Below are 27,851 nucleotides of genomic sequence, written 5' to 3'. Positions count from 1 at the left end.
CCATCAATGCAAAGAAAAGAATCACATATCAGCTACTGTTCAATAAGAAACATGTTAGCCAGACTTTTAAAAAATTGAAAATAAGTACCACAAAGCAATGTTTTGATGTCAGATAAGAAAATGAATCAGCCTGTAGCTGCCATAACTGTAAATTCCTATAATGAAGCGTGATCTTAAGCGTTTACTCTTCTTTCCGATGGGAGTGTTTACCACTGTAGCCTACAGTGGACAGTCTGTTGAGATCAGGCATGTTCTGCTGTGGGTCCAGAAGTCGCCAAACCCTTTGACAATGTGCCTATTGTGATAGCTCGGTCTATATGCATCAATGGGGGGGATTTAGCAGTTGGCATGGCACGAGTACAATAATGCTCTTCACTGTGAACAAGAAACCCATGCAAGACCCCCGGCGGATGATGGCCCGCTCATAAAACTCAGCGAGACTCTGACAAGATAGGCTACCTGTAGAATTATTACCACTCAACCAACCCTATGTAATTAGCATTACTAAATGTCCTGAAGGAAGGTATTTAATGGCCTTGTAAATTAGTCATTCTTCGATTAGGTGAACGTTCTGTTCCCTAGATTTCTATGAGTGTTGAAATGTAATTTTTGCCAAATTTGAAGGGAAAAAAAGCGAAATTTGTAGAATTCTAACTAACTTTTCCTCTTTATATAAAACATTGTTGCTGAGTGTTACAGAGCAGAGTGACTATTTGAAAATGTATTTTTGTTTGTTTGTTCTTTAACTCATTTTACAGTCCTCAGAATATAGCAATTATAAATATATATATATAGTCTACAGTTTATTCTTTCATACTCCGTAGTCACGAATAGCAAATAGAGGGGATACTCAATTCAATTTGCGAAAGAAAGAGAAATTTGCCTCCTTCCGCAATCCGCATATATATCCAATCATTGACAGAGATAACAATTCAAGCCAATCAGCTTTTAGAAATACGTTAGTGCGTCATCATACTTTCAACAGGTAAGGGGAAACTTTAAAGATATACAAATCAACGAAGAATCACAAAAAAAGTGAGACCGAACGATGGATCCACTTATTTACTATATACTGACAATGTTGTGTTCAGGGATATTAAAACGCCTCATTAATTATGAAGACTATTTTAAGATGTTGAAATTATGTTATTTCAGGACATGGATTCAACATAATCCAAAAAAGTAAATAAAAAAAAGATTGTAAGTAGGCTAGTCAAAGGTGCCCCTAATTTTAATTCTTTACTTCATGAAGAAACATATAAGTTAGCCTATTGGTTTGTGAGTCACGGCAGGCTGTTGTGCCAGTTTCCGAAGGGTGGATCAGCGCAGTGATCATGCAGTGATTGGTAAATAGCACAGCGCTCTATCGGGCCAATCCACATCTCAACATCATAAGTGTACACTCAGGGAGTGGTGAACCTGCGTCATACTTTCAACTTTCCCTCTCACTCTCTTAATCTCGTTTTAGCCTAGTAAATAGTTTATTATCCGTTGACTAAGTGGGAAAATCCAATGGGAATGGTGCTACTGCAAAGCGGAACTTTTTGATGATACACACAACGCGGATTATCTGACAGGGAACAGAGATTATTCAACAGGGAGAGCAGCCGAAGTAAACAACTAAATGAATTTCGTGGATGTTTTATTTTAGCATAAAACTTCATCCAATATCACCCTCACGCTGTCCATCTTCCTTGAGAGGGGAGCACTTGGTGTCTGGATTTTCCGCAGCGCGCGGTATGTCTGAGGGCGCGCTCGTGTCAGCTCGAGACGATCCTTCACTCGCGAGACGAGATGAGACAGCAGGTGCTCGCGCTCAGCGCGCTGATGTGTTTCTGTCTACTCCAGCCAGTAACTTCACAAACTCTAGAAGGTATAAAAGTCTTAATTCTCTTATATAGATATAAATATTATGGTTAAAATGCCGTTATAAGATACACACTTATAGCCTATACCTAAATAATGTGAATTTCTGTTGAAAATTATCGTTGTCTCCCCTAACAATTCTTCGTTTGAGTTTAAAAATTAACCATTTGTTTGATTTTCTTGTCATGGTTTATGCCCCCTTAAAACCCCTGAGTTTATGCCCTTGTTTAGATTTCATGGGTTGTTTCACATTTAAACTATGTAATATAATGTAATCTTTACCTCGGTAGTTAAGCAGTAACACATATTAACTTTTTATATTTAAGTACTAGCCAATTTATCTGTATAAAGGAAAGCAGGTGCTGTGATTGGCCACACGTTTTTCACCAGTTTAAACGACTTTCAGCTTTTTGCACTTAAATAGTCCTGTGGTGTGACAAATGGATTTTTAAAAGCACAAACTTTCCGTGTAGTCATTAAAACTTATGTAGAAATCATAATAGTGGCATATATAATGTTTTATATGAAGTTTACCATGTCACAATGCAGGACACTGCTGTCACTGCTTGACGTCATCATGTCAAACACTAAATGGGACTTTCTAGACATCGCTGTTGACCACAACCCTAGATTATAACTTAATTGTACTTATAAGAATGGACAAGAGTGAATGATTTGAGAAGTGTGTGTGATGAACTTAAACATTTCTAAAAATAGGGGAACATGTCTAACATAATGGCGACTATATGCTTTTACAGTAGGATTTTGATTATCTGATTATGCCATTAGCCAGACAACATATGAGGCAAAATAATTAGCCTATAATTATGCATACTTGTTGTAAATGACCCTCAACTACACTACCGTTCAAATGACTGGGGTCAGTAAGATTTTTAATGTTTTTAAAAGAAGTATCTTCTGCTCACCAAGGCTGCATTTATTTGATTAAAAATACAAACAAAAACAGTAATATTGTGAAATATTATTCCAATTTAAAACAGCTGTTTTCTATGTGAATATACAGTAAAGTGTAATTTATTCCTGGGATCAAAGCTGAATTTTCAACATCATTACTCCAGTCTTCAATGTCACATGATCCTTCAGAAATCATTCTAATATGCTGATTTGATGCGCAAGAAACATTCATTATTATTATCAATGTTGAAAACAGTTGTGTACAAATTTTTTTTTTTTATTCTTTGATGAATAGAAAGTTCAAAAGAACAGCATTTATCTGAAATCTAAAGCTTTTGTAACATTAAACACTACCGTTCAAAAGTTTGGGGTCAGTAAGAATTTTATTTTTATTTTTGAGGGAAATAAATAAAATAAATCAATACTTTTATTCATCAAGGATGAGTTAAACAGATCAAAAGTTACAGTAAAGACATTTATGATGTTAGAAAATATTCTATTTTAAATAAATGCTGTTCTTTTGAACTTTCTATTCATCAAAGAATTTTGAACAAAAATTTGTACACAACTGTTTTCAACATTGATAATAATAATGAATGTTTCTTGAGCATCAAATCATCATATTAGAATGATTTCTGAAGGATCATGTGACACTGAAGACTGGAGTAATGATGCTGAAAATTCAGCTTTGATCACAGGAATAAATTACAGTTTAAAATATATTAAAATAGAAAACAGCTGTTTTAAATTGGAATAATATTTCACAATATTACTGTTTTTGTTTGTATTTTTAATCAAATAAATGCAGCCTTGGTGAGCAGAAGATACTTCTTTTAAAAACATTAAAAATCTTACTGACCCCAAACTTTTGAACGGTAGTTTATAACGTGTGGCACAGTGGTGAGTCATGTTGACTTGATATATTTACTCTCTCGAAATGATTAAACCAGTTTCAACTTAAGCTTTAGGGCACAAATATTTTATCCTCAGGAGCTCTTTTTCAGAGAACATTAGCTTCAAGCACTGTGAGACCCTTGATAGCCAATCACTTATATTTGCCGCCAATCACACGTTACTCAGCTGAAAAGAATAAGGTGTGGGACTATAGTGCCATATCATAAACCGCTCTTTAATAACTCTTTTACAGTCATGGCTCCAAAGTTCAGCCTCTTTTAAGCATACAAGAGGTTTGATAGGAAGGACTTTACTAAGTTAATAATCTAATCACCCTTTCCTTCCGGAGAGAAAAAAACGGAGAAGATTTTGAATGGAAGACATCTGCTCTGACCTAATAAAAGCGCAATATCCAATAGATAGGTAAAGCCTGTTTGTTTTAAAAGAGAAATGCAAAACTTCATTGAACAGATTTAAAAAGAAAAGACAGAAACCATGCATACTTCCATCCAACAGTGGAACGTAATGGCCTCAGATCTGGAGCAGTCTGTACTTGCAGAAGTTCATGTGAATAGGCGTGGATGTGTGTTTTGGAAGTTGTCTTTTTTGTTTAACGTCGGCTCTTCTTTCAGTTTGACACTAGTACTAGTGTCATATCTTTCTCAGTGTGTCTACTAATCTATCTTTGCTTTCCCTCATGGGTTCTTCCACTCACCCTCTTTTTTCTGTCTCTTGTTCTGTCTGTCATGAGTGCCCAGTCCCCGCCCTGACTCTCTTTGAACTATAATCATTGTGTGCTGCTGGATTCTATTGTATGTTCCACAGTGGCTTCTGCTCACTGTCTCTGATACTGTTGATTTAAGATTACTTGTGTGAATGAACAGGACTCCATAAATCCATACATTATTAGCATCCAAATATCATGTGTGTGTATTAATATGCACATGCTATCCAGACAATACCTGGCACAACAGCAAATATGTCATGTGGGTGTGTTCACCTTTACATGTGCTTGGCTGCATAGCCTTTTCTATAAGGGTGTTTCTCAGATTTCATTCCTCATTCATCATCACTGACTGCTGGACAGATAATAGGGATGCACTGATTAAAATTCTGGTCAGTACAATAATTACTCAATGTTATGGCAGGTAAATATTAAAAAGGTCTACTATTTTGTCTAAAAAAATCTTTTTATTTATGTTGTAATGCTTAAGTGAAAGTAGGCATCACAACATTATAATGTACAATATGAAATATGGAAAGAATGGAATGACAAAAATGGGATGAAAAGTCTTATAGTATAAAAAAAAAAGTGCTCTTAAAGGATTAAATTTTTGCTGTAAACTTGCACTGTCCTCATAACACATTAGGTCTATTTTGACCTGGAAGCGAGAAATTAAAAACAATAGGCCTACTTTAGGAACCAAACTTTGGTTCAAGACTATCATCAAATACATATCACTTAGATTTTTTGATTCTTATTAAGAGATATAACCTTTAATTTTTTTTTTTACTCCTTTTGCAATCTTGTCTTTTCTTTCTTTCTTTCTTTCTTTCTTTCTTTCTTTCTTTCTTTCTTTCTTTCTTTCTTTCTTTCTTTTTCTTTCTTCCTTCTTTTTTTACATCTATGAGATACATTTGTTCCAAAAATACTTTTGTAAATTATATTTAGCCTTTTTACCATGTCTCACAAGCACTTTTGGGACTGAATTTTGTTGATTAAGCATGAATATGCATGCAATTAATAAACCATTGCAGCAAAAATAAAAATTGCAGCACTTTTTCATCTGAAAGTGAAAGTTTTTGCAAGTAAAATTAGGCTAATATATTTTGTTTTGAAAACTTTCCAGAGTGATATTAAATATTGGTTTGATGTTGTTTTGTTAGAAAATCAGGTAACACTTTACAATAAGGTTTCATTAGTTAACATTTGTTAACTACTTTAGTTAACATGAATTAAGTTCATTTCAACATTTTCTAATGCATTATTAAAATCAAAAGTTGTATTTGTTAACATTAGTTAATGCACTGTAAACTAACATGAACAGATAATGAACGATTGTAGTTTTATTAACTTACATTAACAAAGATGAATAAATACTGTAACAAATTATTTGTTCATTGTTATGTTAGTTAATACATTAGTTAGCCTAATGTTAACTAATGAAACCTTATTGTAAAGTGTTACCGAGAATCAACCAATCAAATATTAGCTGATAACAAGCGTGGTTACAATAAAGTGTGCAATCCTAGTAGCCCTAGTTGTAACATTCAAAGTCAATATATAACTTATTTTGCAGAAACTAGAAATAAAAGGGCCATGTTTATAGATATATTTATTGTGTTTACATCGTTCATACGTGTTCAGATGTATTCATTATTAATTAATTATTCAAATTTTGCATTTGTTCTTTATCTAAGATAAAATTGCAGAATTTGCATACAGAATAGTGCAAACAGCAACCCATGTGACCACTTCCTGTAAGCAGCACATTTTTATGCGTTCCCAGAATAGATGCTGCCATAACTCGTCCCCTCCAGCTTCATTCCTCGGGAGTATCAGAAGCACAGTTCAGTGAGTTTGACTGCTGTTGTAAAGTCACTCAGTGGTATGGTTGTACACATTTCAGGATGCAGTAACATATAGACTGGAGCAATGTAAAGGACAGCGGTCACACTTAGATTATGTCCCTATGCATCACCCCCACCCCTCCGGATTCCCCCTCCTCTTGATAGAGTACTACGCTCACACTCCTCCTATTGTCTGGTTGTATGATCTCAGCTCTGCATACACACACACACACACACACACACAGTCAGTGTCAATCAGAGCTACACATTAACAGAGCCACACATTTATAGCTAAGTGACAATACTGTGCTTTGTTCATTAATAATGCCCCTCTAGATCTCATAGCCAGATAGAGCCTTAGGCCTCAGACATGCAGCTGAGCATTACACTCTGCCAGTCTCGGGAATATACCGTTTAACCCCTCGCAAAATACGCCCACAATGCACACTAGGTTCTCTTGGCTCTCAGGCAGTTGCCGGCTCCCAATGTTTAAAGATTTTTTTGTTCTTCCTGAGTGTTGTTTGCACACAACTAATATTTTACAGCAACACTATGATTAATGGGTTTATTGAATGCGATCGCAAGCAGGTTCACCAGCCAGAACTTGCTGTGTTTGTTTTACAATGTCATTTTCAAGTTCTCCTATGTTCTTAAAACCTATATTCAAAGTTAAACTCACACCCCATTGACATATTTGTGGCCGGCTCGTCCCACCTTTAAACGTTGATTTACACAACTCTGCTCTACAAAGGCAAAACACAGTACAGATTTTGTCTAAATTAAATGAAATTGGGTTTCTTAAGCCAGGTGCACACTGAAGAATTTATAATAGTCCTTCATGATTGTTGCTTGTCTGACTGTACAAACATGATTCCTGCTGTAAGCCATGTCACACTGTAGGATCACAGTTTTCATTAAAGTCAGACCGCACGGCAGTCAAGACACGTTAAAAACAGACGCACACACGAAGACTCATCCAGAGTTTTACATCAATCCGTGACATGTTCAGTGACTGTTAGCTGCATTTACATGTGGGATAGAAATGGTGGCTAGCAAACAAAAACAATCTCTAGCTTTAATTTTGATCATGGCTTTTCTTGAAAAGAAAAACGAGAAAAAACAACAACGACGTAGATGTTTGTGGAGCAAGTGGTGGTTTGTTGTGGTTCTGCACTCCTATTGGCACTATAGTCCCACTCCTTATTGGTTATTGGTCAAACTAGCAATCAAAGACTTCATATTTTGGCCTAGGATCGACAAAATTTGTCTCAGACGACCAAATCGTGGCAAAAATCGCTTGCACCCGGCTTTAGGCCAGTTTTCAAACCTAGTGGGCCTCCTACCACTGTGTATTTTGGATGTCTCACTCATCTAACACACCTGATTCAGCTCATTAATAAAGACAGCAAAAACCCAAAATGGGTGTGTCCGATTTGAGAGACATCCAAAATGTGCAGTGGTAGGGAGGGAGTCCCCAGGACAGGGTTGAGAAGTACTGTCTTAGACTGTGGTCTGTTGTGTGACGTACAGGTTTGGCTCAAACATGCTCAGTTCCTGTGCTAGTTTGCTTTGCCTTTGTTGAGCAAAACTTATGCAACAGTAAATAAAGCTTAAATCTTTTTTTTTACAGAAGGTGCTTTAACAACAATACAAACTTTACAATATGCAAATGTTTTCCAGAATGTTCATATTACCAAGAAAAATTTTCTTAAAACATACGAAATGAATGTTTTTGTTATCATTAAAGCAACAAGAACATTAGGAAAACGTTCTTACAACATAAAACTATTAAGGGCCGTTCACCAAAGATGATAACTATAAACTTTAAATAATTGTACGAATTCTATGAGAATAGGGAAGTCCACAACATAGATGTAATGATAATGAGAAAAACAATATTGTTGGAATCACTTTCAGAATGATATTTTCCAGCTAATGAACAATAAAAATATTGACAGCTAAACAGAATCCACTGGACCTTGAAAGAACTTGAATATAACAAGTACCAGATGTCATGACCACAGCTCGCGATTATATTAAACAAAGCGGTCTGATCCTGTGTTTAACCTGAAATATTCTTGATATAACTAAAAGATTAGGTTTATTGTCATGTCTCACAAAACCAGGATCTCAGATCTTTATGCTACAATGCATCTTGGGTAACTTTGGATGCCACAGTATTATAGAGTGATACACAGAGTGTCAGTTAAGTAAGTGCATGCACACATGTGCTCATGGTATCTCAAGGAAGACCCTTGAGTGTTTTAGAGGTGGGGTGAGTAAGAGAGCAAGAGTGATTTCTCTAGCAGTTGTCATGTCTCAGTCACCTCAGGCCACTAACCCTGGATTCCATCTCTGTCTGAAGCTGTTTCCCACTATTATGCTCGTCTCTTTTTAAGTCTGTTTAGGGACTTTCAGTTGTCTTGTACTACATCCTGACCTGCAGCATCTTGGTGACCTCTGACCTTGCCCTCATTATGTAAATGACCTTGTGGTGTGGCTGCTGCATGATGTCTTTGTGTGCGCTGTGAGTGGAAGCCTTGTGTGGAAGTGGCCACTTCAAAGGGGCTATATATGTGTACAGAGGCCTCTGTGACTGTTCTTCTGCAGTCTCATACATTATTGCCATTTACAAATAGACGGTCAAACAGATTATCAGCCTATATATTTGAACAGTATATCATAAAGAAGAGTTCCAGGTTGTTTACTACTTAACATGTCTACGGGCTCATATCTAGCATGCCGTTGATTAGTCCAGGAAGTTTACTTTGCCCTTTGGTTTGTATAGGGAAAATGCATGAATATTAATATACTTGCACTTGGAAGTCATGCAGGCAAGTGAGCAGTAACATGAGTAAATGTTTAAAACACCCAGTATCAGACTAGTTCATAAGCCAAAACTAAGGGCTGTGCTAAAATTAATCTTTGTAATAATATACAATTGAAAAATGTAAGGTCTGTAAGATTTGAAAATGTTTTTGAAAGAAGTCTCTTATGCTCACCAAGGCTGCATTAATTCGATCAAAATACACTAAAACAGTAATATTGTGAAATAGTATTACAATTTCAATGAATTGTTTTGAATTTTCAGCATCATTGCTCCAGTCTTCAGTGTCACATGATCCTTCAGAAATCATTCCAATAGGCTGATTTGCTGCTCAAGAAACATTTTCATGATCAAAAACACTTTTCAAAACATTTATTTGAAATAAATAAAAATGTCTTTACTGTCACTTTACTGTCTGCTGAATAAAAGTATTAATTTCTTTCTTTCTTTTTCTTTTTTTTAAAAAGACAATGAAGGTTGTGACTTTAAATTTCTTTTCAAATGATCCACAAACTCATATACAGTAGCCTACAACGTAATTAGATGTAAGCAATCTCTTTCCCCACCAGTTTGCACGGGCACCAAGAATGCTCTGAGCTCCACTGGCACCCCTGCACAACACTACAACAACCTGAAGGAACGCTACACCGGATGTGAGATCGTCATGGGCAATCTTGAGATCACGCAGATGGAGAATGACCTTGATTTTTCATTTCTTGGAGTAGGAGAATTTTTTATACATATATTAAATGGTTGATTTGGCTGTAACATTACTGTAACATAACATTACTGATTACTGTAACATGCTTGTCTTATGCTTCTCTTTCAGAGTATCCGAGAAGTCACAGGCTACATCCTCATTGCTATGAACCAGTTCCGTAGGTTGCCTCTGGACCAGCTCAGAGTGATTCGTGGTAGCAGCCTGTATGAGAAGGATTGGGCCCTCTCTGTCTTCCATAACTTTGAGAGTCACAGTGGCCTGGAAGATCTGGGCCTCACCAAACTTACAGGTGAGATGAGATTGTAAAAAAAATCTGTGAGGGAAAACACATGACAGATGTCACATCGAGTTTCCAGCAATGAGTAATTTGTCCAAACTGAACATGCAGCGTGCCACTGCAGAAACAGAAACCAAGTGATCAACAAAGTGTCCTGCCATTCATTGGTTGTGGATGGTTAGGACAAAAATCTCTTGGATTACAAATGCTTCCTTTGATAATTCCTTTCTGTGGAGCATTTATGATCTTGTAAAGCTACCTTCTCAAAACAAATGGATGTGACAGAAAGTAAATTTGACATCAGTGTTTTGCGGAAGTGTGTAGGAGTATTTAGGAATCTGGCAGATTTGCATAGTGTAGCTCTGGCACACCCATTTCACTCAATAGAGCAAACTGATATACAGACAGGCCCTCAAAAGAGCTTGAGACTGGCAGAAGTGTGTCTGTGTGTTTTGTGGATCACATCATTCAAACTGCATATTTTATATAATTTGGCCTGTCCAGACTCTTATGAGATGTCAGAAAAGATGCATTGAAGGGGCACATACAGGGTTGGACAATGAAACTAAAATACCTGGTTTTAGACCACAATCATTTATTAGTTAGGTGTAGTGCCTTTGTGATGCCAATATAGCATCAGTCCGTCTTGGGAATGACAGAAACAAGTCCTGCACAGTGGCCAGAGGGATTTTGAGCCATTTCTTTTCCAGAACAGTGGCCAGGTCACTGTGATGCTGGTGGAGGAAAACATTTTCTGATTTGCTCCTCCAAAATACCCCCCAAGTGTCTCAAAAATATTTAGATCTGGTGACTGTGCAGGCCATGACAGATGTTCAACTTCACTTTCATGTTCATCAAACCATTCTGTCACAAGGTTTGCTGTGTGGACTGGTGCATTATCATGCTTGTACACAGCACCCCCTTCAGGGTTCAATGTTTGAACCATTAGGTGCACATGGTCCTCCAGAATGGTTTGGTAGTCCTTGGCAGTGGCGTGCTCATCAAGCACAGTAGAGAATGCCATGATATTGCAGCCCAAACCATCACTGATCCACCCGTGCTTCACTCTGGGCATGCAACTGTTCGGGTGTTAAGCCTCTTTGTAGGTTCTCCACACCGTAACTGTAGAACAATACATGTTTCACATTGTCCACAGCCCAAGATTTGCACTGTTGGCACCATTGAAACCATTGAAACCTTGTGACCAAAGGTTTGGCTATTGCAGCCCAACCATGAATATTGACTCTGTGTAGCTCCCGACAAACAGCTTTAGTGGAAACAGGAGAGTCAAGGCGCACATTTAATTCTGCAGTGAGTTGGGCAGCTGTGGTTTTTAGTTTTTTGGAGACAATCTTGGTTAGTACAAGGACATCCCTTTCAGACAGCTTCTTCTTTCGTCGACAGTTACTCCTGTTGGATGTAGTTTGTCCTACGTGGTGGTTTGCTGACATTACCCTGGACATTCTGAGACATTTCCAAGAACTATAACAGCACCTCTTGATGGGAAACAGAAACTTAAAATTAACCTTCATGCTCAATACCATGCTACAATCAGCCAGCTTTATATATATATCCCCCTCTATGTGTCACCTGCAGAGATCTTGGAAGGTGGAGTACAGATTGTCCATAACAGGAACCTCAGTCATGCTCCATGGATCAACTGGCGGGACATTGTCAGAGACAGTGATGCTCGCATGCAGATCCAGCACAATGGAGAAAAAGGTTTGTACATTCACACCCTGATTGGGTGGTTATAGATTGAGTGTGTGAGATAGATATGTGTCATTGAATTATGTTTTATATTCATGACATGTCCAGAAAATTTTTTAATCGTTTACTCACCCCCATGATGTCCCATCCCCATATTGTTGTCTTCCATCTTTAAAGCATAATAGGAGATGTTATCTACCATAATGTGGATGATGATGATGATGATATGAAAGAAAAGTTGCCTAAAAGACTTCCTCTGAAGCCTTTTTAAATCTTTTTTTTTTTTTTTTGAGGAACAGTCTCTTGAATATATGCTCAAGAACCCATGGCATTTAGCACCAATGATTTCATTGTTTAAAAATGCTGTTTTGAAACAAAAGCACAAAATGAGTTTTGAGACAATACTGGGTTAGAACCAAATAAGAATCTATAAATGATAAAGTGTCATTTCTTTTGTGAACTATTCCTTTGACTGCACTCATTTAGATATTTGACCTCTCTTTGTGTTCATAGGGTCATGTGATTCTGCATGCAGAGAATTCTGCTGGGGTCCACATAAAGAACAGTGCCAGAAATGTAAGTAACTGAGATTAATTTCACATACACCACTGTTCAAAAGTTTGGGGTTGGTTTAAATTGTTTCATGTTTTTGAAAGAAGTCTCTTATTCTCAGCCAGGCTGTATTTATTTGAACAAAAATATAGTAAAACTAATATTGTGAAAAAGTATTACAATCTAAAATGTCTGTTTTCATATATTTTAAAATATTTGGAAATTTCATTTTATTCATGTGATGGCTTCAGAAGTCATTCTAATATGCTGATTTAGTGACATTTAAGAATTTAACAAGAATCAATTATCAATGTTAAAAACAGTTGTGCAGCTAAAAAAAATTGTGGAAACCGTGATTTTTCAGGTTTCTTTATGAATTTTTTTTGTAACATTTTTAATTACTGTCACTTTTACTGTCAATTTAATGCATCCTTGCTGAATAAAATTATCCATTAAATGATATTGTTTGAATAATTTAATAACTTTCTTTTAGTCATACACAATAATACAGAGGTATTTTGTCTGTGTGTGTGTGTTTCAGTGACAAAAACAGTGTGTGCACCTCAGTGTCATGGCCACTGTTTTGGGACCAACCCTAATGAGTGCTGCCACACAGAGTGTGCAGGAGGCTGCACTGGACCAAAGGACACAGACTGCTTTGTGAGTACTAGCACTATTGTCATAATGCTCTCATTGCATTGCTCAAGATCTGTCACATCTATTGTAAGAAACAAATACAATGAAAACAAAACAAAGCATTGTAACAAACTTTAACTTTTTTTTTTTTTTTTTTTTTTTTTTTTTTTTTTTTAAAGGCATGTCGGCATGTCAATCACTCAGGTTCTTGCGTTCCTCACTGCCCTCGGCCTATGGTGTATAACCGTCAGACCTTTCAGCTAGAGCCAAACTCTGAAGCCATGTATCAATATGGTTCGAGCTGCGTACCCAATTGTCCCGGTGAGTTACGAGCCACAACACCCGGTTTACCACAGAGAAGGCCTTCACTAAAGCATGATCCAGAAAGTAAATAGTTTCTGGGGAATGGTGGCTAAAGATCTAGGTTTGTAATTCAAAGATAACTGGTTTTTAACTTGGTAGAACTGATGTATGGTCTAGTAAATTATTGTAAATGAACTGTGAATGAACTCTTGGAGCATTCAGTGAGAGCTTTGGGTGACATGCCTCATTGACAGTGCATCAGAACTGCATTGACGTATCCATGGAAGACCATAAACAACAACGTTAAACATAACACAAGTTTAAACAAATGCCAGATTTGAATCGTGCTACACCACTCCCCTTACTGTGTTTTACTTTTAGATTAAATTTGAGTCCACAATTAACACTCGCCAAACACCACTTGCGTTGGCGTTGGAAAGTAAATAAAACACAGGATAGTTGGCTGTTGACATTTTTAGGAATTTCAACATAATACATGGTTCTAAACCACAATGTATGATTGTTAGACTATGATTGCTAAATCTGACTTAAGCAATATGTGACCCTGGATCACAAAACCAGTCACAAGTCGCACGGGTATATTTGTGGCAATAGCCAACAATACATTGCATGGGTCAAAATTATCTATTTTTCTTTTATGCCAAAAATCATTAGGCTATTAAGTAAAGATCATGTTCCATGGAAATATTTTGTACATTTCCTACCCTAAAGATATAAAACTTTTATTTTTGTGAGTGAATGCATCACAATCGTGAACATAAATGGACAACTTTAAAGGCGATTTTCTCAATGTTTCGATTTTTTTTGCATCTTCTGATTCCAGATTTTCAAATAAGTGTATCTCAGTCAAATAGTGTCCTTTCCTAACAAACCATACATCAATGGAAAGCTTATTTATGTATGCTATGTTATATTTTATTAATATATTATTAATATGTAATATATTTATGTTATATTGTGTATGTATATTATGTATACATCTCAATTTAAAAAAATGTACCCATGTGACTGGTTTTGTGGTCCAGGGTCACATATGAACAAATCAAATCAGAGATACAGGAATACTACTGAAGAAAACAGACTAAAAGTTTCCCTTTTCACTAAAAGTACTGTATATCCAGAAAGACACTGAAACAAAAACAGAAATAACCTCTAAATAATTCCTTTAGAAATAAAATAACTTTTTTTTAAATAAATGTTTTTATAATATTACTTTTTTTTTTATATAGAAATGTTATTGATATTGATGTTTTTATGTGACTTAAGCAATGAGAGCAAAGGAAATCAGTTACCAGAAGTCTACCAAAAAGCCACCGAAATGGAAAACATGAATAGCCATAAATAATTACTTCAAAAAATAATAAAACATTTAATAATTCCTTTTTTTGTTTTTGTTTTTAAGTCTCAAAAATACACACATATATATATATATATATATATATATATATATATTTTTTTTTTTTTTTTTTTTTTTTAAGAAATACAAAATACACTTTCATGGCAGGCGGCTCTTCTTTAGGAATTATGCCTATATATGTATCTGTAATAATGGTAGTCTACAAAGCACATTAATGGTTAGTCACACACACACACACACACACACACACAAAGAGAATATTGTAACTCTCACATAATAATGAGTGCAGCATGTAGAATGGGTGACCTTTCTTGTTATTTTTTTCTTCAGGACACTTTGTTGTGGATGGCAGCGCATGTGTGAGCAGTTGCCCTCCTGGTAAAACAGAAAAAGAGAAAAATGGCATTAAACAGTGTGAACTTTGCATTGGCCTGTGTCCCAAAGGTAAAGTGCCCATCCAACCATTTTAATTTACTGGATTATAGCAGATGAATGCATTGAACTCAATGTGCTTAAGAGTCTTGAGTAAAGAAAATTAATCTGTTGTCATGTGACCCCTCATATTTTTTCTCTTTAGTATGTGAGGGAACGGGAGCCAATCATAGACAAACAGTGGACTCCAGTAACATAGACAGCTTTATTAACTGTACCAAGATCCAAGGAAGTCTACATTTTCTGATCTTGGGTATCAAAGGGTAAGACACACACAAACACACTTTGATAAGCTCTCTCAGACCTGAACAACACTGAACCATAAACAGTCTGTCCTATATTCCAGACCTTTCCCCTGTAATGTCATCGAAGGTTTTAATTAGGTCTTTACACGTGATTCATGGGATATTTCTCATGAAGACTCCAGCTCAGATTCTTGCACTGCTTTCCACAGGTTATTAATTAATGAATAAACAGAGAGCAGATTGATGAGTGCCCACAGAGAGTCCATTACTGAGATTGTTTATGCTAATATCTGCACTGTTCTATTCCGCAGAGACGTCTATCATAACATACCACCTCTGGAGCCTGAAAAGCTCAAAGTATTTAACACTGTCAGACAAATTACTGGTATGATACTTTACTTTAGGCATACCCTGATTGCTCTCTGTTTGTGTTCTTGTTGCTGTAGTTTTTGGTACGTCATTCCGTCTCATGTTGTGACTCAGTGTGCGTGTGTGTGATTTGTAGGCATTTTGAACATTCAGTCTTGGCCCGATGAACTCAGCGATCTGTCTGTTTTCTCCAGTCTCACTACCATTCAAGGAAGATCTCTGCACAAGTAAGACTGAGTGTGTGTGAGAGTGTTTTATGTGTGTTTGCGTGGTCTAATGTTAACTTTTTGCAACATACGCAAATGGGTGAATTGACGTAATGGAAATGCAAATTCAAATTGCATTATTATTCCAGAAAACCTTTTTCTTCTTTTACTTTGATCTTTGATACACAAAAGGTTGGGGTTAATAAAATTGCTTAATGTATTTGATCAAAAATACAGAGTCAGAGTTCAGAGTCAATAGTCTTGTGGGCAGCGACATGTAGTGCGGTTGTGGTGTTGTTGTTTACTTTTATTATGCGCATGGATAAATGTTATTTCAGTGAGTTTCAACATGCATTCTCACACACACACACATAAAAGCAACGTACACAAATATGAAAATCACACAGTATTAAAATCTCAAAGTCAAAAAGACAAAACAATCCCCCCTGACTCATCACTGAGACCTGCACAGTAAATTCTACAAAAATACTATCTTTCATTTAAGCATTTTACCGCCTGTGGCAAAAGGTATTGTTTCCCCCTATTTTTAAAAAAGAACTTAAATCTCCAACCCGAAGGTAATAGCTGTTTATTACCTATATTAGCTATTACCTTCGGGTTGGAGATTTTAAATGCCAGTGTTTTTTTTGTATGTATTTTTTTCATTAAACAGTTGATGCCTATGGTCTGATATAATTTTCATGGCTTTGTTGTGCTTCCCGAGTTTGAGTCCCGGCTCAATAAAAGTATTAATTTATTCATTTTTAACCTGTGTGTGTGTGTGTGTGTGTGTGTGTGTGTGTGTGTGTGTGTGTGTGTGTGTGTGTGTGTGTGTGTGTGTGTGTGTGTGTGTGTGTGTGTGTGTGTGTGTGTGTGTGTGTGTGTGTGTGTGTGTGTGTGTGTGTGTGTGTGTGTGTGTGTGTGTGTGTGTGTGTGTGTGTGTGTGTGTGTGTGTTGCACATCAGTCATTATTTTGTGTCATATTCCAGTCACATCCTGTTTTTTTATTCCTTTAAATGTTTGTCTCTCCACTAAGTGTTTTATTGCTTTTTATTCCTGCAGTGTTTAACATTGTGCATGCGTCTCACCATTGTATTTTTGTTTTCCCTGTGTTTTGTATGTTACTCCCCTCATTCTCCACATGTGCTTATGTCTGTCCTGCAGCCCTAAGAGGTATGTACTCCCTGCAACCCATCTAAAAACCGGTATTTCTGTATCGCCAAATCTCTCTCAATCACATGTGCAAACATTGTCTTTTTTCCTGCTGTGGGTGCCAAGTAATGACAACAATCCTCTTGATGAGTTGTGAAATGTTTCTGTAAGGATAACAGGGGCATGTATGAGCATATATTCAAACTGGCATGAGGTGAGGTTCATGAGGGGTTCATGTGCTTTCATTTGTGATCTGGCACTGGGAGCCTGTGGTGTGCTCAGGGGAAATCACTGTGGATCCGTCCCTTCTTTCGGTCATTCTCCCTTTATGCTCCAATTTCTCATTCATTTCATCCTCTCCATTAGGCCCTTCTCTTTGTTGGTGATGAAGATTCCCTCCCTCACATCTCTGGGACTGTATTCCTTGCGTAAGATCAGCGATGGCAGTGTATACATCACTCAAAATATAAACCTGTGTTATCACCACACTGTCAACTGGAGTCGGATCTTCACCGGTAACCTCCAGCGTAGTAATAACAATGACATCAAGGACAACAAACCCCAGACCCAGTGTGGTCAGTTAAGTTCCTCCCTAACCGCAGAATGTGTACTGTCTTTTTCACATATGTTATTAGGTTGTCGTCCATTGTTAACATGCATGTCTTTGCATTTCGTGTAAACAGTAGAAGAGGGCCATATTTGTGACCCGTTGTGCTCAGACGCAGGATGCTGGGGCCCGGGGCCTGAGCAATGTTTGTCATGCAGGAACCACAGTCGGCACGGTACCTGTGTATCTCACTGCAATCTCTACTCCGGGTCAGTGTGCTTGGTAGATTTGTTTTATTTTTATATATTTATAAGTTTATTGAAAGTTGGTTCAGTGTATGAAGGATTGTGTGTGTCCACAGAGAGCCACGGGAGTTTGCAGCATCTAATAGAGAGTGCCTTGCTTGTCACCCTGAGTGTCTGCCCCAAAATGGGAAACAAACATGCCAAGGAGAAGTATGCAACTTCAAACTTTTCTTTCTTTTGTTATGATTTTGCTACCCATGGGGGCTTAAACAAGTGTTGGTATTAACTAAAACTAAAACGATTGAAAATCAAATGAGAAACTTAAACTTAAAAAACTTTTTAACTTTCATTTAATTTGAAGTACTAAAATGACTAAAGCTAAAAAAATAAATAAAAAATAAATAAAAGCTTTATTAAAAGAACAAAATGAATAAAAATGACAAAAGCACAATAAAATTACTTACACTAAAAGTAAAATAAAAGCTCATTCAAAATATTAATAAATGCTATCGTAATATATAAATAAAACTTAAATAACACTGGCCCAAAATTTACACTAAATATTCATTTCAGAAATAATAAAATTTCCATCATTCGTTTAAATTCAGTTCAGTTCAATTATTAACTGCTTATTTTTTTAAATTGATTTGTTTGTCTGTTTATTTATCTATTTTGATCATTGATTCTGATTCTCAAACTTGTAGTTTCTATTTTTATAGAGAATTTTTAGATTCTCTCTTTTTTGGGGTCACATTTGAAGCCCCATAGCTTTCTCATGCATTTTTTCTATCGGTCTGGGAAACCATTTTAGGCATGTAGACTCTTAAACACTACAAGTTTCTGTTCCTGTGCACAAGTCACATCCTCGCTTTTGTATTCTGTCAAATAACACAGTCTGTGTGTCCTTTGAAATAGTTCAGATTTTTCCCCACTTAGATCAGCTGTTCTAGTGATTTGTTTTACTTCAACTTTATGGTATCCAAGTCTTTGTTTTTACCGGTGCCTATTTGACACATTTTTAAATAACCTCTCACATCTTTCTTACTGTGTATGATAGTGCTAAAGGGTGTTATGATAATGATGGGAACAACTTTTTTACGGTAAAAAAAAAAAAAAATCCAACCCACGCACTCTCTGTGTAATGTCTGGTTGATTACAGTAACTTGCCAGACAGGCTTTGCTGGATCTTTGCTTCAGATCTGTTCATTGTGCAATACATCACTATTAACAGTGACTTAATAAAGAAATTCATTCGAACTGTTTGTCCTAGTGCAGGTGCTTAGTGACTGGAATATTTGTTCTATTAATATATAACTTCTCTGTGCATCAGGGTGCTGATCAGTGTGTAGCATGTTTAAACATGATGGATGGCCCACATTGCGTTTCTACTTGTCCTAATGGAGTGAATGGGGAAAAGGGTCAGACCATATTTAAGTACCCTAATGCAACAAGTCATTGTGAGCTATGCCACCTCAACTGCACAAGAGGGTAAGTCCAATTGAGAGAGTTTGCTGAAAACACTGTGTATTGGTATGTGAATGTGTTTCTTTGTTGTATTTGTCCCCTTACCAGATGCACAGGCCCTGCGCTCAGAAACTGTGTAGATCATGACAGACTTGTGAACAGGTTTGTAGCACCATCTTCTGGTTACAATTAGAAAGTACAAACGTTTTCAGATATACAGTGCCCTCCACAATTATTGAACCCCCTGGTAAATATGATCAAAATTGGCTGTAAAAAATAAATCTGCATCGATTATCCTTGTGATCTTTCATTCAAAAAATGTGCAAAATTCTAACCTTTCATTGAAGTAAAAGAATTGAAAGTGGGGGGAAATCACATTATGAAATAAATGTTTTTCTCCAAAACATGTTGGCCACAATTATTGAAACCCCTAGAATTTTTTACGAGTAAAATATCTCTGAAGTATATTCCCATTAATATTTACCTTTTTTAGTACACCAGGGTGACTAGGAACATGAAACTGTCCAGCTATGACTTCGTGTTTCACAGGAGTTTAAATATGAGGAAACACAAAGGCCAAATCCCCTTAATCATCCATCACAATGAGTAAAACCACAGAATATAGTTCTGATGCGTAGCAAAAGATTGTTGAGCATCACAAACTAGAAAGTGGCTGTAAGACAATAGCTAAAGAATTGAAAATCCCCATTTTGACCATCAGGGCAATAATTAAGAAGTTATAACCAACTAAAGATGTTATGAATCTGCCAGGAAAAGGACGTGTGTCTATACTGTCTTAATGCACGGCGAGTATGAAAGTTTGACTGGCCAAAGACTCTCCAAGGATCACAGATGGAGAATTGCAGAGATTAGTTGAGTCTTAGGGTCAGAAAGCCTAAAAAAAAAAATTATCAAACAACCCCTACATCCCCACATGTTGTTTGGGAGGGTTTAAAAAAAACCCTCCTCGCTCATCCAAAAACAAATTCCAGCAAATTTAATTGTCAGACACGACTGGATCTTCAAACAACACAGGGTTCTGTGGTCAGATGAGACTAAAACAGAGCTTTTTGGCAGCAAACACACTAGATGGGTTTGGTGAACACAAGGATAAAAAGTACCCCATGTGTACAATTTAATATACCATTGGATCTTTAATGTTGTGGGCATATTTTTCTGCTGGAGGTCCTGGACTTCTTGTTCAGATACATGGCATTGTGGATTCTATCAAATATCAACAGATAAAAAATCTAAACCTGACGCCTTCTGCTAGAAATCTTATAATATGCCGTGGTTGGATCTTCCATCAGGACAACGATCCAAAACAAACATCAAAATCAAAACAAAAATTTGTTGTGGAGCACAAAATGAAGCTTCTGCCATGACCGTCTCAGTCCCCTGACCTGATGAGTGGGCTGAACTGAAGAGGAGAAGCACCAACATGGATCTGGGAATCTGAAGGATCTGGAGAGATTCTGTATGGAGGAATGGTCTCTGATCTCTTGTCAGTTATTCTCCAAACTCATCAGGCATTATAGAAGAAGACTCAGAGCTGTTATCTTGGCAAAAGGAGATTGCAAAAAGTATTTAATAAAAGGGTTTCAATAATTGTGGCCAACGTGTTTTGGAGAAAAACATTTATTTCATAATGTGATTTCCCCCCACTTTCAATTCTTTTACTTCAATGAAAGGTTAGAATTTTTCACATTTTTTGAATGAAAGATCACAAGGATAATCGATGCAGATTTATTTTTTACAGCCAATTTTGATCATATTTACCAGGGGGTTCAATAATTGTGGAGGGCACTGTACACATCAAAAGTTTTCCTTCACCAAGCATTTTCCTCTCAGCTCTCAGATTGCAGTTATAGCAGTTGCTGTATTTGCTGGTATCATTGTGCTCTTGGCACTGTTTGTGCTTGGCATGCTGTATCACAGAGGACTGGCAATCCGTCGCAAAAGAGCTCTGAGGAGGTACCTTGAGAGCGCTGAGGTAAGTAATTTGGTCTCTTTGAATATAATGCTTTTTACTTAACCTATATGTAATTAAAAAAATAAGATTCCGTGCATTTTTTAATACAATGATCTAATTATAATGGATACACACTACCATTCAAAAGTTTGAGGTCAGTACGATTTTTTAAAAAATAAATGAATACTTTTATTCAGCAAGAACCCGTTAAATTGATCAAAAAATTTACAGAAAAAAAGAATTTTAGTTCAAATAAATGCAGTTTTTTGAAAAGTTTTTTTTTAGGATTGACTTCCTATTTAAAATGTATTGCTGTTTACACAAAAATATGAAACAATAAAACTGTTTTCAGAATTTACAATAATAATTCTTGAGCACCAAATCATCAAATTAGAATGATTTTTGAAGGATCATTTGACACTGAATACTAATGACTCCTGAAAAAACAGCTTTGCCACCACAGGAATAAATTAAAATAAAAAATAGTTTTTATAAATTGCAATAATGTAATCATATTTCTCAATATTACTGTTTTTACTGTATTTTTGATCAAATCAATACAGCCTTGAGCATAAGAGACTTATTTTAAAAACATAAAATAATCTTAATGACCCCAAACTTTTGAACGGTAGTGTAAATAGCAAAGCGAAGACCCTTTTAAAGGCATGTAATGTAAACATACAGTACGTAACAAATGTAGAGTCTAGCGATACAGATTAATATTGTATTTGAACATTGCATGCGGAGAGTAACTAAATAAACAGTGGCATCTGAAAGTGACATTCAGACATTTTTAACTGTGTCATAAGCGTGTTATTGGCCACTGTACTTCCTTGGCTATCAATATTATATAATGCACATTTCCTCCTGTCTCCACACAGAGCATTGAGCCGCTGGATCCTGGAGAGAAGGGGACAAAAGTGCATGCTCGCATCCTAAAACCACAAGAACTGCGAAAGGGCAAACTTCTGGGCTACGGAGTCTTTGGTACTGTTAATAAGGTTGGAATGCCTCTCACATTTAAGTTTGCCTTTGGTCAATTCAATCCTGAACTGAGTTACCTATTCTCTGGACCGTGATTAAGCTTAAGTGACTTATCCTCAGGGTTTCTGGATCCCTGAAGGAGACTCTGTAAAAATCCCTGTGGCAATAAAGACCATCCAAGACCACAGTGGCCGGCAGACCTTCACAGAAATGACTGATGTGAGACATCAGCTTGCACTAAAGGTACACTCATACATGCATTGCTTCATGCGTTCATACTTATTTTTCACCTGTCCACAGCACATGCTTGCAATGGGAAGCCTGGATCACCCGTATATAGTGCGTCTCCTTGGGATCTGCCCAGGGACAAGTTTGCAGCTGGTCACCCAGCTCAGTCCTCAGGGATCCTTACTGCAACACCTTCGCCAAAACAAAGACAGCCTGGACCCCCAGCGTCTGCTCAACTGGTGTGTGCAGATCGCAAAGGTGAGATGAGAAGAGGATGTACTGAAGTGTCCTGATAAATTCTTTACAAATGGTCTTTACATAAAGCTCTTCGGTGCAAAATTATTATACACAACATCTGTATGTATCTTTAGGGCATGTATTATCTGGAGGAGCACTGCATAGCACATAGGAACCTTGCTGCACGCAACGTGCTGTTCAAGAGTGACTACATGGTACAGATCTCAGACTTTGGGGTTGCGGACCTGCTCTATCCAGATGATAAGAAATATGTGTACAGTGAGCACAAGGTAATATACAGATTAAATTTCTCCTGAAATAAGATACACTATCGTAGAGTTTGGGGTCGGTAAGATTTTTTGATGTTTTTGAAAGAAGCCTCTATTTGATAAAAATACAGTAAAAACAGTATTATTGAGAAATATTACTACAATTTAAAAATAACAGTTTTCTATTCAATTTTTGTGGAAACCTTGATACTTTTTTCAGGATTCTTTGATCAATATAGAAATTTCGAAAGAGCAACATTTCACTTTTGATCAATTTAATGCATCCTTGCTGAATAAAAATATTAATTTCCTTCAAAAAAATATTACTGGACCCAAACTTTTCAATGTTAGTCTATATATTTTTAAATATAAATAAAATGAATATAAAATGATGTATATGAGAAATAAGTTTACTAAAAAGGCATCATCTGTTGAGGTTGCTGATGAAATTGTTCCTCTTTTTTTCAGACGCCAATTAAATGGATGGCATTAGAGAGTATCCTCTTCAGAAGATACACTCATCAGAGTGATGTGTGGAGCTATGGTGAGTCTCAGTACTGTTGAATATCAGTTTTAGTTGTTTAGAAGTTTATCTGAGTGAATGTTCTTCTTATTTATTCCAGGTGTGACTGTATGGGAGATGATGTCATATGGAGCAGAGCCATACGCAACTATGCATCCTCATGATGTGCCAGGTTTACTGGAGAAAGGAGAGCGGCTGGCTCAACCACAGATCTGCACCATAGATGTCTACATGGTCATGGTCAAGTGTAAGGCGGATGCTAGATGCATTTGGGCAATGATTTAAAACATTGAAGGTCCTTATAAACACTTTTTATTCCCCACCTTTCCCTAGGCTGGATGATTGATGAAAACGTAAGGCCTACATTTAAAGAACTGGCCAATGAATTTACAAGAATGGCAAGGGATCCACCACGATACCTTGTGGTGAAAGTAAGAAACCAAGATTTTCTTTGCAAGTAGTCAAATATAGACACTAGAAATCAGTTTGTGACTGATTTCATTTATTTCTGTGCCATAATGTAGCCTGCTCAGAATTGCACTGGTTCAGAGGAAAGCCACCAACGTGTCAAAGGCACTCATTTAGAGGCAGACTTGGAGAAAGATGATGATGATGAGGTATTGCAGGATGGCTTTGCTACTCCTCCCCTCCAGCTGTCACCAACTAGAAGTCATTCTCGCCTCCGTATGGCCTCCTACAGGGTGAGATGTCCAACATTTCTATCATGTTTACACTATCGTTCAAAAGTTTGGGGTTGATAAGATTTTTAAAAAATGTTTTTGAAAGAAGTCTGCATTTATTTAATCAAAATACAGTAAAACTGTAATTTGAAAATGTTCTAATATTGTTTTCTATATTAGTATATTTAAAATGTAGATTTATTCCTGTGATGGCAAAGCAGGATATCTAGTAGCCATTACTCCAGTCTTTAGTGTCACATGATCCTTCAATGATTATTGCTGATTTTGTGCTCAAGAAACTTAAAAAATAAATAAAAAATGTTTTTTATCAATGTTGAAAAGTTTAGCTGCTTAATATTTTTGTAGAAACTGACATATTTGAGGAATAGAGAGTTCAAAAGAACAGCATTTATTTGAAATATAAATATTTTGTAACATTATAAATGTCTTTACTTTTTAATCCATTTCTGCTGAAAAAAAACAACAACAAAAAACAAACAATTGTACTGACCCTAAAACTTTGAATGGTAGTTTATGTTTGTTATTCTTGTCTGAATAGAACTAATAGTAATAAAGTAACATCTCCTGGGTATAAATGGAAACTGCACAATGATCATCTTCTCACTCTCTCTCTCTCTTTCTCTCATTAGGGCACCTCAGAACACACAACAACTATAGGTTATCTCCCTATGACCCCTGGCCCAGGGGACGACCCTAGACAGGTCAGCTTATATATCATGCCATCTATCATGTTGACTTTGACTACAAGCTTTCATCTTAAATAATTGTTTTGTTATATCACAGTATGGACATGCATTAGATCAGGAGTTTTCAAACATTTTGATGCCAAGATACCCCTTTCCTAAAATATAAAGGCAGCCATATAGGTTTTCTTGTATAAAGACACATTTATACTGTTAAATAATAGTACAAAATTGCATAATAGGCTTTTATATTACTTGTATTATGAAATGTTATTTATTTATGTCATAGCTTGTTACTGTACTGGAGCAGAATAATTTATCTAAAAAATACTGACAAAGATTGAAGGTCCTACGTTGTCCAACACAATATTCAATATTTCCAGTATTTCTCCTGCAATAATGACTAAATGATTTCAGTTTACATCTTGATTGTGTTTTAATTTAGATTGTTATTTTAATATATTAATAATTGATAAACATTTTTTTTTTAGCTATGTATATCTATATATTATAGTATTTGTATGTATGTGTATTAAATGTGGTCTATATATGTGAAGCATCACAATAGACGGAACTAACTGCCCCCAGGAATTAATAAAGCTCTAAAATAATAATAATAATAAACAGTCCTAAAAACGTCTCCTTTTTTTTTCTGTAGACCCTTATTTAAAAAACACTGTATTATTTCACAAATAAATACAGAATGTGAAATAATATACTTGCGTTGTTTCCACCCAGATGAGAGCCCAGAGGAGGAAGACTGGCTCAGTGAGGACAGATTCAGAGTGCTCAGAGGGCAGGGGGACCATGGGGGACATTGAAATGGCTGAACTTACTTCTCAAACAGGTAGTCTTCGCAGAGGTCGTAGTCGTATGGACAGCGCCTACATGTCCAACGGCGTGTCTGTGACGTCAGATCCGTTCTCCCCAGGTCTGGAGGGCGTAGATGAGGACCATTATGGATACGTGCTGCCCACGGAGAGAGGTAAAACAATATTGACCTCAAAATTATTACTTGCCATGTACACACTGTAAAGTTTCAGGAGTGACAACTGCATTAAATTCATGAGTGAATTCCCTAAATGATCGTTCTGTGTGTGTACTAACTCACGAAATTGCGATGATTGACATTGTGGTAACCATAGCAACATTCTGCCGTCTCATGTGTTTGGTATCTGCTATTTTTGATCAAAGTAATATTACAGTGACCAAAGACTCGTTCTGTTCTGCAATTTTAACAAAACCACTGCCAACAGCAGCGTTGTGTTTTGTTTATGCTTGGAAAGGATGCTTTGCAGCGCTCTCTTTTACTGTGTTGCCATGTCCACTTATTATAAGCGTCTTTGGGCTTATTGTATGAGCTTTGCTCATAAAGTGATAAAGTTTATAGAGTTATTACATTGGACATATGTGGGTTGCAATATTTTGGTCTTTTTTCAATATAAAGCATTTGGATTTATTTCAGTTTATTACGGGCTTGTTCTTGATTGCAGTTTTTTTCTAGCAAGATCTAGCAACACAAATGAGTCAAGGCTTGTACCTCTTTTCCTGTGATTTCTTGCACTATGCATACAGAAGTGAGACAAATACATGTGATGCGGTTGTCTCTCCTGTAAATTACTGAACTGGGTGTTACAGAATTAAGCACTAAAAGGTGAAATGACATCCGACTTTAGCTGCAGTGTGTACGTGGTTTTTGGGACTCAACTGTGTGCATTTTTATGACACATATTTTCTCATTTAGATTCCAGAAGCACTATTTCTCATAGAAGGATATCCAGTAACTCCAAGAGTGCTCTCTCGACACCGAAAACAGACACCACACAAGAGTACGAGCTAATGAACAAAGAGCCCCCTCGACTTTCTCCTTCAGCTACAGATAACGCTGACGCTTCGTCTGCACCGAACAAACCATCTTCCCCTGCTTCTCCTTACACATGCAACATTTTACCACAGAAGAGAGACACTGACTTAACACAAACTGAACAGTCAGATAATGCCACTAGTCCCCCTGAAGAGGACAGGCTGGAGTCTGGTGCTGCTGCTTGTGAATACGGTCTGGATGAAACAGTAACATGTACTGGCGGGAGTCAATCTGAGATCAGCGCTGTCGAGGAAGAACCCTCAGAGGAGCAGCAGCCACAAGAAGCGGTGGTTGAGTATGAATACATGGACATACGTGCAGACATACACCAGCAAAACGTAGCAGGGGAGAGCACAGCGAGCAGTCCGGATGAGGTGGAGAGTGGCGTCAAAGAAGCAATTTACCAAAATGTAAGCAATCTGCCAAGGTTGACTGCAAGACAGGAGGATTCTGATTGCACTACACAGCGCAGTGAATATGTGGACATGGAGGCATCTGAGAGAACTGGCTCTGAGGATGGAGATCAGGCTGATTATCAGAACATTCCACTAAATGGAAGGCCTGTTGTGGGAGAGGAGTCACAAAAGCCTGGTCTCAGGTCCTTCATAAAAGTGTGTACTGGAGTGGAGGCGCAAAACACTTCATTTGACAACCCAGACTACTGGCACAGCAGATTATTCCACAAGCAGGACGCTGTATGCACGTAATTATTGACCTCAACTCACTAACAGAAACAATGTGATGGATGAACGATGGAAACTGAATGGACTGGGATAACCAGGATGTTTCTAAGGATGTATATCTACCATGTGTTCAGTATTGAACACATGAATTTATGCTAATGTGCCAACAAAATAAACTTTATAATAGTATGAAATGTCTTGTTGAAGATTGGCCTACCTCTATTTTTTTGTCTCTGAAGTCCAACCCCTGTGGTTTTGTATATAGATTAATGGGGTTTTTTAAGACGATGATTTTTGTTTACTCAATGAGGAACAATTCTTTTTGGAAAAATACTGTTGTATAAATTGTATATTGATTTTCTCAATAAATAAAGTAATTTTCATTTGATTACTTACA

The 27,851-nt window shown here is 36.8% G+C and overlaps 1 protein-coding gene across 2 annotated transcripts; it reads left to right on the top strand.

Annotated features, from left to right (window-relative positions):
- Positions 1-1,349: 1,349 nt before the first annotated feature.
- On the top strand, positions 1,350-27,851 carry erbb3b (erb-b2 receptor tyrosine kinase 3b). Of its 2 annotated transcripts, none has more exons than XM_082145461.1 (28): positions 1,350-1,873; positions 9,643-9,794; positions 9,903-10,083; positions 11,668-11,793; positions 12,295-12,357; positions 12,875-12,993; positions 13,149-13,290; positions 14,981-15,094; positions 15,228-15,345; positions 15,639-15,712; positions 15,833-15,923; positions 17,421-17,629; positions 17,741-17,870; positions 17,963-18,056; positions 19,177-19,334; positions 19,419-19,472; positions 21,162-21,303; positions 22,164-22,283; positions 22,387-22,485; positions 22,567-22,752; positions 22,866-23,021; positions 23,469-23,544; positions 23,624-23,770; positions 23,857-23,954; positions 24,048-24,224; positions 24,854-24,925; positions 25,646-25,892; positions 26,652-27,851. In XM_082145461.1, the coding sequence occupies exons 1-28, from the start codon at positions 1,795-1,797 to the stop codon at positions 27,476-27,478; spliced, it is 4,251 nt and encodes a 1,416-aa protein (XP_082001587.1). In that variant the 5' UTR covers positions 1,350-1,794; the 3' UTR covers positions 27,479-27,851. The 2 variants fall into 2 exon arrangements, with proteins under 2 accessions (XP_082001587.1, XP_082001586.1); XM_082145460.1 differs by having other exon boundaries at positions 1,351-1,873; positions 17,738-17,870.

Source organism: Leuciscus leuciscus (assembly GCF_965113295.1).
Source record: "Leuciscus leuciscus genome assembly, chromosome: 18".
In the NCBI taxonomy this organism is placed as follows: domain Eukaryota; kingdom Metazoa; phylum Chordata; class Actinopteri; order Cypriniformes; family Leuciscidae; genus Leuciscus; species Leuciscus leuciscus.
This window is presented reverse-complemented; position numbering and strand designations above follow the sequence as displayed.

Coding starts and splice junctions, on each gene's coding strand:
- erbb3b (XM_082145460.1), top strand. CDS start 1,795: ATGAGACAGCAGGTGCTCGCGCTCAGCGCGCTGATGTGTTTCTGTCTA. Junction 12,358..12,874: donor TAAAGAACAGTGCCAGAAAT/GTAAGTAACTGA, acceptor TGTGTGTTTCAG/TGACAAAAACAGTGTGTGCA. Junction 12,994..13,148: donor CAAAGGACACAGACTGCTTT/GTGAGTACTAGC, acceptor TTTTTTTTAAAG/GCATGTCGGCATGTCAATCA.